Source organism: Hyperolius riggenbachi, chromosome 7 (genome assembly GCF_040937935.1).
Source record: "Hyperolius riggenbachi isolate aHypRig1 chromosome 7, aHypRig1.pri, whole genome shotgun sequence".
Lineage (NCBI taxonomy): Eukaryota > Metazoa > Chordata > Amphibia > Anura > Hyperoliidae > Hyperolius > Hyperolius riggenbachi.
The window spans coordinates 238242388-238258087 of NC_090652.1; the positions used below are offsets into that span (position 1 = coordinate 238242388).

General features: G+C 43.7%; 1 protein-coding gene across 1 annotated transcript in view; it reads left to right on the forward strand.

Annotated features, from left to right (window-relative positions):
- The window catches only part of CERKL (ceramide kinase like), a 271505-nt gene that overhangs the window by 118726 nt on the left and 137079 nt on the right, over positions 1–15700 (forward strand). Inside the window, exon 4 of the mRNA XM_068245419.1 lies at positions 5507–5638. Coding sequence (XP_068101520.1) covers positions 5507–5638 — 132 coding nt within the window. The remainder of the gene's footprint in view (positions 1–5506; positions 5639–15700) is intronic.

Sequence of the window (15700 nt, forward strand, 5' to 3'; positions counted from 1 at the left end):
AGATCCCCTGTTTGCTTTATTCAAAGCCAGCTTTGCATAAAAAACAAACTGCAATTACGACATTACAGTAGTTTATCGACTCTCATTAAAACTAACAGAGCTGTGCCTGTCCCTCGAAAAGACGCCTTAGAGGAGATCTAATTAACATGTATAAATACATCAGAGGGCAATATAATAGCTTGGCGGATGAGCTTTTTGTCCCTAGGCCTTCTCAAAGGACTAGAGGACATGAGCTGCGCATGGAGGAAAAACGTTTTAGCCATTTATTTAGGAAAGGGTTCTTTACAGTAAGAGTGATTAAGATGTGGAATGCATTGCCACAGGAAGTCGTTATGGCAAACTCTATACCTGCATTTAAAGGGGGCTTAGATGCTTTCCTTGCGTTGAAAGACATCCATGGCTACAATTACTAGGTTATGCCTAATGATGTTGATCCAGGGATTTTATCTGATTGCCATCTGGAGTCAGGAAGGAATTTTTCCCTTTTGGGGCTAATTGGACCATGCCTTGTGGGGGTTTTTTCGCCTTCCTCTGGATCAACAGGGGTATGTGGGGGACAGGCTGGAGTTGTACTTTGTACTGGTTGAACTCGATGGACGTATGTCTTTTTTCAACCAAAATAACTATGTAACTATGTAACTATGGAGGGACAGATAGGGATGGAGAGATAGAGGGAGAGAGAGAGAGAGAGAGACACACAGATAAGAGAGAGAGAGAGACAGACAGACAGACAGATAGGAGGGACAGATAGGGATGGAGAGATAGAGGGAGAGAGAGAGATAGAGAGAGAGAGAGAGAGAGACACACAGATAGGATAGAGAGAGAGAGAGACACACATATAGGGATGGATGGATGGATGGAGAGGGGAGAGGGACAGATAGGGATGGATGGATGGATGGAGAGGGGAGAGGGACAGATAGGGATGGATGGGGAGAGGGACAGATAGGGATGGATGGATGGATGGATGGATGGAGAGGGGAGAGGGACAGATAGGGATGGATGGAGAGGGGAGAGGGACAGATAGGGATGGATGGAGAGGGGAGAGGGACAGATAGGGATGGATGGATGGAGAGGGGAGAGGGACAGATGGGGATGGATGGATGGATGGATGGAGAGGGGAGAGGGACAGATAGGGATGGATGGAGAGGGGAGAGGGACAGATAGGGATGGATGGAGAGGGGAGAGGAACAAATATGGATGGATGGATGGAGAGGGGAGAGGGACAGATAGGGATGGATGGATGGAGAGGGGAGAGGGACAGATAGGGATGGATGGATGGATGAAGAGGGGAGAGAGACAGATAGGGATGGATGGATGGATGGAGAGGGGAGAGGGACAGATAAGGATGGATGGATGGATGGATGGATGGAGAGGGGAGAGGGACAGATAGGGATGGATGGATAGATGGAGAGGGGAGAGGGACAGATAGGGATGGATGGATGGATGGATGGATGGATGGAGAGGGGAGAGGGACAGATAGGGATGGATGGATGGAGAGGGGAGAGGGACAGATAGGGATGGATGGATGGAGAGGGGGGAGGGACAGATAGGGATGGATGGATGGAGAGGGGAGAGGGACAGATAGGGATGGATGGATGGATGAAGAGGGGAGAGGGATAGATAGGGATGGATGGAGAGGGGAGAGGGACAGATAGGGATGGATGGATGGATGGAGAGGGGAGAGGGACAGATAGGGATGGATGGATGGAGAGGGGAGAGGGACAGATAGGGATGGATGGATGGATGGATGGATGGATGGAGAGGGGAGAGGGATTGATGGATGGAGAGAGAGGGGAGGGGGACAGATAGGGATGGATGGATGGATGGATGGAGAGAGAGGAGAGGGACAGATGGGGATGGATGGATGGATGGAGAGAGAGTGAGAGGGACAGATAGGGATGGATGGATGGAGAAAGGGACAGATAGCCAGGGATGGATGATAGATGGAGAGGGGAGAGAGACAGATAGGGATGGATGGAGAGAGAGAGATAGCCAGATAGGGATGGATGGATAGATGGAGAGAGGGACAGATAGCCAGGGATGGATGATGGATGGAGAGAGAGAGGGACAGATAGGGATGGATGATGGATGGAGGGGGGAGAGAAAGACTGGGCACTCTAGGGAAGCTGGGGTGATGTGCTCCTGCACAGACACACCTGTGGACTGCATCAAAAAAAGTTCCCCTCACTCGTGGCTCCCTCCATCCCCGACACTCAGACTTCCAGCCCTGTAGTTCAGCAGTGGGTGGCCCAGCAGCATTGATGGCAGAGCGAGTGAAGCCGCTGTATACTTCAAATTTAGGAAGTGGTCATTCAGGAAAGCACTTCCTGTATTTGAGGTACACAACGCCACCACTGGTCTCCCTCTGTCATCACAGCTGCCGGGTAGCCCACGGCTGAACTAACACAGGGCTGACAGTGAGTGTCGGGAATGGGAGGGAGCCGCGGGGAATAGAAAGCCCTGCGCATGTGCGCCCTTGGCTGCCGGGCGCCCTGAGCGACCGCTCCAGTCGCTCAGGTCAAAGGCCGGCCATGCGCATGAGACAAGTGGACAAAAAAGGCACCCCATTTACTCCCATTATAAATATCGTTTAATGGGTGCCGAACAGGGGAAAAAAGGCACCGGAGATTATTAACGTTTTACAAACGGCGCCCGGAGATTTTTAAGGTTTTATAACTGTGCTTGTGATGATTTAACTTTACAAAATGAGCCCGTGACGAATAACGTTTATAAAGGTACTAAACATATTTATCCTGTTTAATTAAAACATGATTTAACATTTTAACCCTTACTGTTTGTAAAACATTATTATTCACAAAATAAAACAATCAGTACGTAACGTAAATTGTAATATATTTTTTACAATCACTATTTGTAAAACATTTCTAAAACATTATTATCCACCCAAAAAAATTATTTAAATTTTTTTATTTATTAACCATTTACTGACATTCTAACGTATTAAAACGTCATGCTTACCGCTATTAACAGCAACATGACGTTTTAATACGTCCCGCGTTCCCGCCGCTGCTACCCCCGTGTGTGCGCCGCTACCGCCGCCATTACCGTCGGGCTTCCGTGCTGGGTGATTGGGGAAGAGGACCGAACGGTCCTCTACCCAATCGCAGTGCCTGGAGTGAATGGACGTGACCGCGAACAGCGCCTACGTCCATTCACAATAACAGGAAATGTAACAATTAAATAAAGTGAAGAAAAAAAAAAGTGAACATTTCCTATGAGTGTTCACTACAAAAAGTATATTACACCTACAAAATACATTCATTTTCAAGTACATACAGATCTTAATAAAATTACACTTCCAACCCTCCCCCCCCCCCCCCCAAAAAAAAAACCACTTGTAAAAAAAATCAGCTAAAAAAAAAAAATAAATAGTTGCCTTAGGGACTCAGCTTTGTTAATTTATATTTTATGGGGGGAAATTAATTTTAATTTATTACATAGGGGCTTGTAATTATGGCCAGAATAAAAAAAAAACAGAACAGAAAAATAACACTTATATTTCAAAATAATATACTGTCGCCATACATTGTGATAGGGACATAATTTAAACTGTTTAATAATCGGGACGACTGGGCAAATAAAACGTGTTTGTTTTATCCACAGGAGAATGTTTAATTTTAAAACTATAATGGTTGAAAACTGAGAAATAATGATTTTTCTTCTTTTTTTTCTGTTTTTCTCATTAAAACGCATTTAGAATAAAAAAATTCTTAGCAAAATGTACTATCCACAGAAAGCCTAATTGGTGGCGAAAAAAATGAGGTATAGATCATTTTCTTGTTATAAGTAGTAATAAAGTTATTAGGGAATAAAAGGAAGGAGAACTGACAACTGAAAATTGCTCTGGTCCGTTAGGATAAAAACCCTTGGGGGTGAACTGGTTAATGTTTGTAAAACATTATTATCCATAGGGGGTCTTAGGTTTAGGCACCACCAGGGGGGTCTTAGGTTTAGGCACCACCAGGGGGGTCTTAGGTTTAGGCACCACCAGGGGGATCTTAGGTTTAGGCACCCCATGGGGGTCTAGGGGTTAGGGATAGGTACAGGGAGGGCTTTGGGGTGGTTAGTTTTAGGCACCACCAGGGGGGTCTTAGGTTTAGGCACCACCAGGGGGGTCTTAGGTTTAGGCACCACAAGGGGGGTCTTAGGTTTAGGCACCACCAGGGGGGTCTTAGGTTTAGGCACCACCAGGGGGGTCTTAGGTTTAGGCACACCAGGGGGTCTAGGGGTTAGGGATAGGTACAGGGAGGGCTTTGGGGTGGTTCGTTTTAGGCACCACCAGGGGGGTCTTAGGTTTAGGCACCACCAGGGGGGTCTTAGGTTTAGGCACCACCAGGGGGTCTAGGGGTTAGGGATAGGTACAGGGAGGGTTCTGTGTTAGAGTAGGGTTAGGTATAGTTTTAGTACAATTTTAATTATACTAATCAACAGTTATTATGAATGTACTTATATTAATATCATTGTTATAAACAATATTTTCACATTTTATTATTATAATAATAAACGATAAATCAAGATTATCCATACCAATATATAATTATAATGTTTAAACAAATATTACTGCTTTTTTAACAAACGTAATTATAAGTTTCAGTTTAGAAACAGGGAAGATTAACGTTTTAAGAATTGCCGATTTCATACACATTATTTAATGATTTATAAATTCTTAAAACACTATTTGTAAACGAAATTCTACACAATATTTTTATAAACGATAATACTGCTTATCGTTTACACCACGCGCCCTTTTTTCCCGACGCCCTTTTTTGATGTATGCCCTTTTATATGTAAACATACACATGTACAGGTAGTCCTCGGTTAACGAACAAGATAGGGACTGCCCGCTAGTTCTTAACCTGAATCTGTTCTTAAGTCGGTACAGCCACCTTTGCCCCTGTTTAAAATGCAGAGTTATTGCAGCGGAAGGTAAATACAGGACATCTCACCTGATCCTCGGCCCGGAAGCTGCGCAGCCCGTCCTCTCGCTCCGTCCACTGTTCCCCGGCGGCTTTTGGCTTCACATGCGGCGCATAATGACGCAATCAGGAAGAGCCCCCTAGTGGCGGTGCTTCCTAATTGTGTCATTATGCGCCACATGTGAAGCCAGAAGCCGCCGGGTAACAGTGGACGGAGCGAGAGGACGGGCTGCGCAGCTTCCGGGCACCACGAGGGGACCTTCTACCGCCGAGGATCAGGTGAGATGTCCTGTATTTACCTTCCGCTGCAATAACTCTGCATTTTAAATGGGGCAGAACAGGTAGTGCCCGGCGGGCGTGACGTCATGCGACGGGGCGGAGCTATGGTCACGGCGGGTCGTTCGTAAGTCGGGCGCTCGTAACCTAGGGACTACCTGTATTATACATTTTACAGTATTTGATGATAGTGGTCCTTTAACCTTTATGTACCCTTTGTTGTTTATAATTAATTGTGTTCCACCTGCAAGGTGCTCTGCTAATGCACATTTATCCACTGTGCTTAATTTTAGGTTTTCCTAACAGGCCGAAGTCACTTAAAGTAATCATTAACCCGCACAGTCATAAAGGAGAAGCTGCCAATGTGTATCTTCGGCACGTTGCACCACTTTTCAAGCTCGCCGACATTCAGACCGATATTACAGGTAACTGTTTCAGTAAATAAATCTACTGAATAGAGACAGAATACATTGCTAAGCAACCAAGACAAGCTGAACTTTCAGTTAATCCCCACTGGCTTTCAGCTGCAGCTTAAAGTACAGTAAATCAGGTTACATAGCCTGCCTGTTTACATTGTTAGATCCCCTGTTTGCTTTATTCAAAGCCAGCTTTGCATAAAAAACAAACTGCAATTACGACATTACAGTAGTTTATCGACTCTCATTAAAACTAACAGAGCTGTGCCTGTCCCTCGAATGGGTAAATCGGTTTTAACCTGTGACAAATCACAGGGGATTTTTTTAGTTGAGATGTAATTTCTTTTTTCCTTCGTATATGATATATACTGGCACACAAACAGTTAAAGAAAGACAGTTTTTATCTTTTTATCACAATATAAGTCATTTCTGTATTTCCACCGCTGAACGGAAAGAAGAAAATGTGTCTGAAATGTTTGTGAAATAAATGGAAGCATTAGTGTGAACCCAATATAGGTCTAATAAAGTTGTTAGCGAACATTGGTAATGAGTAGGGATGGTATGCAAGTAATACCGAGTTGATGCAGAAGTATGCAAAATTTCTATGCAGATTGAAAATGGACCACTCAAAATGCCACCTCTGCTTCCTACGATTGGTCCGTTTTTAGGGCCGGTTCAGACGGGCGACTCCCGGCGTGGCGTCTCATCTACTCTCGTGGCGTCTTGTTTGGCGGCTTTCTGCTGCAATTGTCGGCGTTCCGTCGTGATCCACGGTTTTCCTCCCCACAAGGGGACATGAAGACATGGTGGTGAATCAACCCTATAAGCTGCATGAGGTGTCCAGGGCCGCCTGAAACGTCAAGGAAAATCGGGTTCGGAACGCCGTGTTTGCATAATCGATGGTAACCACGCGATGTAAAAGCTCCCATTCTCTTGAATGGCAGCGTTTACAGACGATTCCCGGATTGCTTGGCGGTAAACGCGGACGGTTGGTGGTAAACTCCGCCACGCGTCTGTGTGAACCGGCCCTTAAAGGGGTTCTTTCGCGAAAAAAGTAGGCAGTTAAAAAATGTGACAAATGACAGGTTTTGAGCCAGTCCATCTTTTTAAGGGGGATTCTCAGGGCTTTCTTTGTTTTAGACTGTGCTAACTTTTGTTTTCATCCATGTGTCGTGAAATCACAAAGCATGGTTGTATACAGTTTGCCGCCTTTTGTGATGTGCTGAATCGAATCGCAATCACACCGGGAAAAGTGTGAAGCAATGCAGTACTGTGTGTCGCAGTGGCCACTTGCATTGCTCGCAGTGTCACAATGGAGACGAGGCGTCAAGATGGAGATGAGGCCTGAGGAAGGACTTTGATTGGCCTATTTCAAGCATGCATGCATGCGCGGGTGTGTGTGTGTGTGTGTGTGTGTGTGTCTGTGTGTGTCTGTGTCTATGTGTCTGTGTCTGTGTTTGTATGCTGACCACCCCAGTTCTGATTCATAAAATGCATATAAATCTGTGCCACTGATGCATCTGACCAGAATATCACCAACTTTGAAAACAAATATAAAAAACCTAAATATCTACTTCTCCACATTCAGCTGAAGAGCAATTTTTTATGTTTGTTTTTTTACAAAATTTCATGATTTCTTAAAATGCTTCTGTCAGTTTTAGGCATAAAAACATGGTTATGTATTATTATGGATGTGGGGCATTGTATATGAAAGTTGCTTGAGGGATACATACGCATATATATTTATTTGTATGTATATATTATTTTATTCTCCCTCAAGCAACTTTCATGTTTATGTGTTGTAAATTATTCTCTGTTATTCGCTCTCATTCCCTGATCCTACATCTTGCCTGGTGTTGCAGAACTCCTTATTTACACTGACATCCTTGTGTGACTCCTGAATGTACAGCTTATGCCAGCTCAGTAAAATATAACTGGAGCTAACGCATACAAAGCTGGCCATACATATTTTTAAAGGGGCTATCAGTAGACATGTTAGATAAAAGTGACAAAAGCTTTCAATGAAATTGTTATTGCTGATTCAACAGTTCATGTGGATTCTTATTTATGTTGCAAACAATTTTGCATTGCAAGATTCCATGGTCATCAAACCCAGCAAGAAAAGATGTGGACATAAAGTATATACACATCTAATCTATACACACCTTAGCTTAACATAGTTTTGAATTACCCCAATGACATTATCCCTCTATTTCCTTTGTACAATCGGCAAGGTTTTTGAGAGGGTTATCCTACCATTTTGCACCAACTGCTTACAGGATACATGTGGGGAATGGGGGTAGGGGTTATTTTTTGTTTTTTGGTTTTCTCAAAGTACTTTATAAATAATTACAAGCCCTAATTTTCAAAATAAGTATAATATACCCTTATGGCAGTCATATATAAAAAGTTAAAGTAAGCCTGAGATTTTATACTTACTTTCTCCAGCCCCATGTGCACCAATGCATCCTTCGCTGTCCTACTGAGTGCCTCCATTCTCCTAGCATCGGTCCTTGTAATCTGGCTCAGTCACGCCAGTCCTCTCTTCTGCAGATGCACAGCCCCTCCATGCATACACAGAAGATACGGTTGGCGCGACTGAGCCAGATTACCGGGACCGATACCAGGAAAATGGAGGCACTCGGGGGGACGGCGAGGGACACATTGGTGCTCATGGGGCTGGGGAAGCCCCCGGTAAGTATAAAATCTTTTTATTTTGCCAACTCAGGTATACTTTAAATCCTTAAAGGAGTACTATCGATTGAAACAACTTTTTTTTTTAATACTCTATATTAGTGTACACATTACCACTAGTGCTAGGGGCACTTTATTTATTCACCCAGGTCTCTCTCTCACTATCCCTGCTTAAAAATTCATTTCTCACACAGCTCATGGTAGTTTGGGTCACCCTGAGCTGCTTGGTTACTCTGTCACACAGCTCACAAATATATGTCACTGTGTCACTCACAGCATGCAGCAGACATGAGGAGAAACAGACTGATCTGAGGTGGTAACAGGTAACTAAACGAGCTGTAATATTGCTGGAATATAACTAGTTATAACAGTAGTCTGTGTTTACACTCAGACTGGCTGCCTGCTTGAGGCGATTCCTCCAGGCTGCATCCACTTTACAAGCTGCTGAGAGGGGCAGACCACTGTCTACAATTAGCATTATTAGTATCTTTATCAGTAAAGAGAAGCAAAGATAATAAACACACATTGCTAGAATCTTTAACCCCTTACCACCATATCAACAAGATTATTTCAGCAAGGTGATAATTAAACTATAAACTGAGGAGTTGATAGCATCACCCCTTTGCAGAGACATGGTCTAGCCCTCTGGGAGCTCAGTATTAGATACATTTTGTATCCAACACTGACGCCAAAACTGACGGAGGATTTTACAGCTGAGAGGAACAGCTGTGTGAGGAATCAAATTGCTCCTAGTACTTGCCCTAATGTGTGCTACAACATACAGCATTTAAAAATAAATGCATACATCGATAGTATTCCTTTAATGTAACAATTTAGGTATTTTTTTTTAAATGCTGTCACTTTTTTTTTACAAGTTATTAATTTTGATAGCTATGGGACTGAGGCACTTCTGTCCAAAAGGGGTTGATCATTTTTATTTTTGTGTTTATGATGTTTTTTTTGTGTGCAATTTTTAAATTTGTTAATAAGGCACTTAGATTGGCTTTAGGAACATATGTTCCTATTCACTAATCTCTCCTCTAACTGTTGCTGCGGGAGGTGTGTGTGCGCGCCATTCATACACTTCAAAAGATGAGTGTCTACGCCCCTGACACGAGAAGAGTACTCAGGAGTTTCTCCAGAACATCAAATATTTCCAAATGCAAAATTTTTCCAGAAAATAAAAGTATTGCAGTAACACGTTTTGCTATACACATGTTTACCCCCTTTACGTGTAAAAAAAAAAAAAAAGGAGGTAAGAAGCAAATTGGACATAATGGCCCATATGCAATAAATTTTTTCACCTGCGTTATCTCCTAGGAGAAACTTTTCATCTTCTCTTTAAACTAAATTTTCAGCATTTTAGAATTGAAAAAGTACCCAAAAGTTGATGAAAAAGTACTATCAAATTGATTTTTAGTATTTTCTTGCATACTGGTGGATTAAAAGGCATTTTATGACAAGTTGTGAAAATATCACCTAGGAGAAAACTTGAGAGAAAAAGTGAATTGCATATGGGCCAATGTCAGATAAAAATCCAAAAATGATCTGGACAAATTTATTGGCACTCTTTCAAAATTGTGAATAAATAAGATTGTTTCACCTGGTAATAGGTAATAGGTGTGGGCAATTTCAAAATACCACCTGAAATCAGATAAAAAGGAGAGAAGTGCACCTAGTCTTTGCATTGTGTGTCTGTGTGTGCCACGCTAAGCATGGACATTGGACAACAGAAAGAGAAGAGAACTGTCTGAGGACTTGAGAACCAAAATTAAGGAAAAATAGTCCATCTGCAGAGACCAGGAATTGTCTTTGTCCACAGTGCACAACATTATCAAGAAGTTTGCAACCCATGGCACTGTAGCTAATCTCCCTGGGTGTGGAAGTAGGAGAAAGATTGATGAAAGGTTGCAACGCAGGATAGTCTGGATGGTGGATAAGCAGCCCCAAACAAGTTCCAAAGAAATTCAAGTTGTCCTGCAGGCTCAGGGAGCATAAATGTCAGCGCAAACTATCCGTCGACATTTAAATGAAATGAAACACAATGGCAGGAGACCCAGGAGGACTCCACTGCTGACACAGAGACATAAAAAAACCAAGAAGAGTTTGCCAAGATGGACTTGAGTAAGGGCCCGTTCACACTGCACGCGTTTCCAGCCGCGTTTTGGAAACGCGTGCAGGTGGCCAAAACGCACGACATCAGACATTGCATAGAGTGCAATGTCTGATGTTCACACAGCATGCGTTCCGGACCTGTGCGGTCCGGGTACGCATGCTGCACGCAGATTTTACAAAAACGCGCGGCTGTCCCATTCACTTTTCAGTGATGGGATCAGCCACGCAACGCATACGAACGCGGACATGCGTGCGTTCGTACGCGTTGCGGTCCGCATGCGTTGCGGTCCGCATTTTGTAGTCTGAACGGGCCCTAAGCCAAAATCCTTCTGGGAAAAAATCTTGTAGACAAATGAGACCAAGATGGAGCTTTTCGGGAAAGCACATCATTCTACTGTTTACCGAAAATCGAATGAGGCCTACAAAGAGAAGAACACTGTACCTACAGTGAAATATGGTGAAGGTTCAATGATGATTCCAAGGGAATGAACATGTATAGCAAAATGTGTTACCGCAATACTTTTCTGTGAGAAATACTTGATTTTCTGGCAAACATTTCTGGGGTGCCAACAATTTGGGCCATGACTGAAACTAATAGGCAGGCCTTAGTGACATTGAGGCTACTTGCAGACCAAGACGTTGCATTAGGTGCCAGGTTAAGGTCGCATAACGTGCACCTAACGCATCATATGGTGCTGCAAGAGAGGACGGTAGAGTGAGCCGCGTTAGGCGGCTCTATCCCTATAAGGTCTCCCAGAGTGGCGCTGATTGGCCGGCGGGACCACGTGATGCGGAGCGAGACACTCCGCATCACGTGGTCCCGCCGGCCAATCAGCGGCCGCCAGTGCAGTGAATATTAAGTAGCCATGTGCGCGGCTACTGTAGCTGGCTCTCCCCGCCTCCTCTCCGCCCCCACTGCGCATGTGCAAAAAGTCTAACGCGGCTATAGCCGCTCTAACGCCGTAGCATGCTGCACTTTCCCGACAACGTGCAGCGTTACATGTAATGCAACGTGGGCTGTGTGAACAGCCCACTTGTGTTACATTGCTGTGCGTTGGGGGAGCGTTACAGGTGCACTAACGTGCGCCTGTAACGTCCCTGTGTGGAAGCAGCCTTAAGCTCTATATATGCTGTGGCTCTATCTTCTCTTCATTGTACCAACAGCAATGCATTTAAGACTCATTCCTACTTAAATAATTTGCTATTTCCTCCAGTCCAACGTAAATATTTTTTATATTTACCACATATTTACTAATAAACAAATGAGAGATTTTAAGAAAAAGACCACTCTGCATCCTTAGGGCCCTTTCACACCAGAGGGCTTTTTCGGCGTTTTAACGCCACGGCCGAAGTTGGCGTTTTCCTAGGTAAAAGAAAGTCCATAGACTTTCATTTTACCATTCACACTAAACGCCGCGTTTTGGAGCGTTGCGTTTCAACGCTCCCAGGCGCTTTTTCTGGGCCTACCGCGGCGTTTCTCATTACAATTGATTGTAATGTATAGGCGTTAAAACGCCTTCAAAACGCCTTGAAAACGCCTGCAGCCAAAACGCAGCGTTTTAGCCTTTCACCGCTGCCTGTAGTGTGAAAGAGCCCTTAGCAGTTTTTTTAACTATCAAGCTGCATGCTATTTTTTTTTTTTTTTTTTTAAAAAGCTACTCGCCTTTGCCAGCTATTTTGGCATAATGGTGACTGACTGTTTTTACAAGCTCTACATGGTCCGTAGTCCACATTAGTCAGTAGTGATTGTGTTTGAGGGCAAATAATTGAGATTGGATACAGATTTGTAAATCGAGTAATCCAATCTTGGAAGCATGGGGTTGGTACATTTTCAAGCTGCATAGATTTTCAATAACATTTGCATAATTGCGCATCAACTTATTTGAATATCTCTAGCCAAGTGAGAAGAGTGTTCTAACCAGCGGAGTGTAGTGAAGTGCTAGAAACCATATAAAGAACTAGAGGAGCAATGTCCATGAATCCAATAGCCAACCATACCTTTATTGCATCATTAGGATTTGTACCAAATCTGCACAAAAAGCGGAAATTCAGTAGTTTACACAGAAAATGCTTTTAGATATTGTAGATGCAAAGTCTAAAGATGATGACAAGCATAGGTAGTTTTGGCAGAAAATGTCTGTAGACATCCGCGGCATTTAAGATGGCAATTATAAAACATCTAAAGACATTGGCGGCAGTCTAAGGGTTAATAGTTTTATTTGTGTATTTTGCAGATGTTAAAAGCTGAAAATGGCGCTTTGTTTTGTTATGTTGAGATTCTACACCAGTGGTCCTCAAACTAAGGCCCCATTCACACTGCACGCGTTTCCATCCGCGTTTTGGGAACACGTGCAGGAGGCCAACATGCAGGACATCAGAAAGTGCATCGGCTGCCCGCATATAAAATAGCCGTGCTGGCATCACCCATCCACATACTGTAGAAGCCAGTAAGCAGTCATTCGCTGGCTTCCAATTCAATTCTGAATCAGGTGACACTGTTGTCCAACTGGACAGCAGGTTATCACCTGGGTATGCTTCACTGTCTGGTGCAAAAAGATGTTCTTCAGCGCCGCATGACTGAATGGCTGCTGCTGGGAGTTCTCCAGGCATGACTGGGGGTAATCAATATAATAAAATGATAATAAAAAACATTTTTTATCCCATTTATGGGCCTGATCAATAATTTCCTTTTGATCACAATGATTGGATGGGAAGGTCGATAATTAGCTAAAATTGTACTATTAATGGGCATCCTAAGGGCTTTTTTAAACAATGTTTCCCTACACTTGAATGTGAACAGGGAATAGCAGCCTATTGAAATCAATAGTCTGCCTCCAAATCTGTTTGCAGGGAAAAAAATGTCCCTCCTCCTCAAGCAGCGAGATGGCGGCCCTGCAGACTCTCAGAATCTGAACCAGAGTCAGGCGCAGAGAGCCATTCGCTGTCTGTATCGTCTTCACTGCTGCTCTGCTGGAGGATGGTGGCTGCCTCCTCCACAGAATACAGCCTCCCCGCCATAATCAATACGGAAGACAGATAGATCAAAAAGTAATAATAAAAATAGAAAGGGCCGTTGGCCCAGCGATCAATGAATGGGTTTATAGATCCCATTCATTGATCGAAGCCCTCCGCTGAAAAACCAACAGCCTCTTATCAGAGGCTGCTGTTTTTCTGAGTCACAAAAAGATTCCTGTCGTCCTAATGCTTCCTGGAAACGTATGATCACGCTTCCAGGACTTTTTGACTGTGGCCATCTTGTGGCCAAATAGTAAAACTACACACACATCCATTTTTTATTAAATAAATACATTTTTTTTACATTTAAAATTAGCTGTTTACCTCCCACACCAAAAATTACCCAAATAACACTTTTAATGAAAAAAAATTAAAAAAATTACAATTAAAACAACAAAACAAAACATACATAGTTACATAAGGGTCTTAACTTTTTAAATATGCACGTCAAAGGAGTAGATTGATCATTTTTTTAAATTATGGGCTTGTAAATAGTGATGTACGCAAATTGAAAAAATGCACCTTCATTTCCAAATAAAATATCGACACCATACATTGTGATAGGGACATCATTTAACCACTTGAGGACCGCAGTGTTAAATCCCTCTAAAGACCAGGCCTTTTTATTGTTAATTGGCCACTGCAGCTTTAAGGCCAAGCTGCAGGGCCGCACAACACAGCACACAAGTGATTCCCACTCCCCCTTTTCTCCCCACCAACAGAGCTCTTTGTTGGTGGGGTCTGATGCTGATCGCAGCGCTGTACTAACAGAAAAGACGGCAGTTTCGCCATCTAACAGTCTTCGCCGCTCGGAGACTAAAGGTGGGGTGGAGCTCCGTCCCCGAGCAGGAGATGTGCGCGCAGCCTGCAAAATGCAGCCCCAGGACTTGATGCCAATTGGCGTTAGGCAGTCCTGGGGCTGCCGCTGCAACCACGCCCATTGGCGTGGGACGGTCTTTAAAGGACTTACGAGGCCAACGGAGCAAAAAAAGTTAATTATCTGCATCGACGTTTAAGGCACGGAGGACACCGTCCGCACCCTCCGTGCCAATCCGCCGGATCCCCCCGCTCATTAGCCCCCCGGGCCGGCTGCTAACCCCACGGCTCGGGTCGGGCTCTTCTGCCTCTCCAAAAATGGCCGCTTCCTCTGGCTGCGGCTGCGCAGTCCGCCTGGCCGCGAGTGTGGCTGCGCAGCTCTAGGGCCAACGCCCCCGATCCAGGCTACGTAGCGTTGGCCCAAAACGGAGAAATAATGTTTTTTTCCATTTCTTTCTTAATATTCCTGTTAAAATGGATTTAGAATAAATTCTTAGCAAAATGTACCACCCATAGAAAGCCTAATTGGTGGCGGAAAAAACAAGATATAGAGCTAAAGGTATGTAGAGAGAGGGAAAAGTATTCTAAGTGGGGATCAGGCAGACTCCAAGGGCTAAATGGCTACGGAGAGGGAGGATCTGGAGTTACTGAGTAGGTATGGAATGAATAGGATTGGTATGGGGGCAACATTTATTAAAAAAAAAAAACAGAGAGATGTAAAAGGCTACCACTTCTCAGTTTCAGTCTCTCTTCCAGCTCCTGTCATCACAGAACATTGATTGACAGCAATCTTTGGCGATATATACTTTGGAGAGAGAAAAACACTTTTATTTACTACATTTTCTTTTCAAGAATGCACATTGTTAATGATTTTAACTATGTGCATTCTTTACTAAAAGCCTTCAATTGGCTCAGGGAACACATATTCCTGTTCACTAATCTCTGCACTGCAACAAGTCCCGCCGTGTCCGAGCGGCAGGAGTACAGCTGATTAATAGGATACGCTGGTACACTGGTACGTCCTGTTAGCAATATTGGTGCTCAAACTGGATGCTTGAAAATGTCCAGTAGGAGTTTTTGAGTTAAGCAACTAATTTACTTTCAACAAAATTGCTGATCTGCCAGATAGCGTTATTTCAAACTCCTATACATTAAACACCTCCTGTACTACATGTGAATATTTCATATTTGCCACTTATAGCCTGTATTTGACCAGCTCCAAGTGCGAGCTTCAGCCTTGACAAGTACGTACAACATCTGCTGCTCTGAGATCAGGTTGCACACACTGCCAAGAGGCTACGCAGAAAGGACACACCCTTGTCTCTTCTCTCCTTACATGGTAAAATAGATTACCACATCTGATTACCCACTTAAGGGTACTTCCAGGTTTGCTTTAAACACTGCATCATTGGCAAACTCTAATTTTTATTT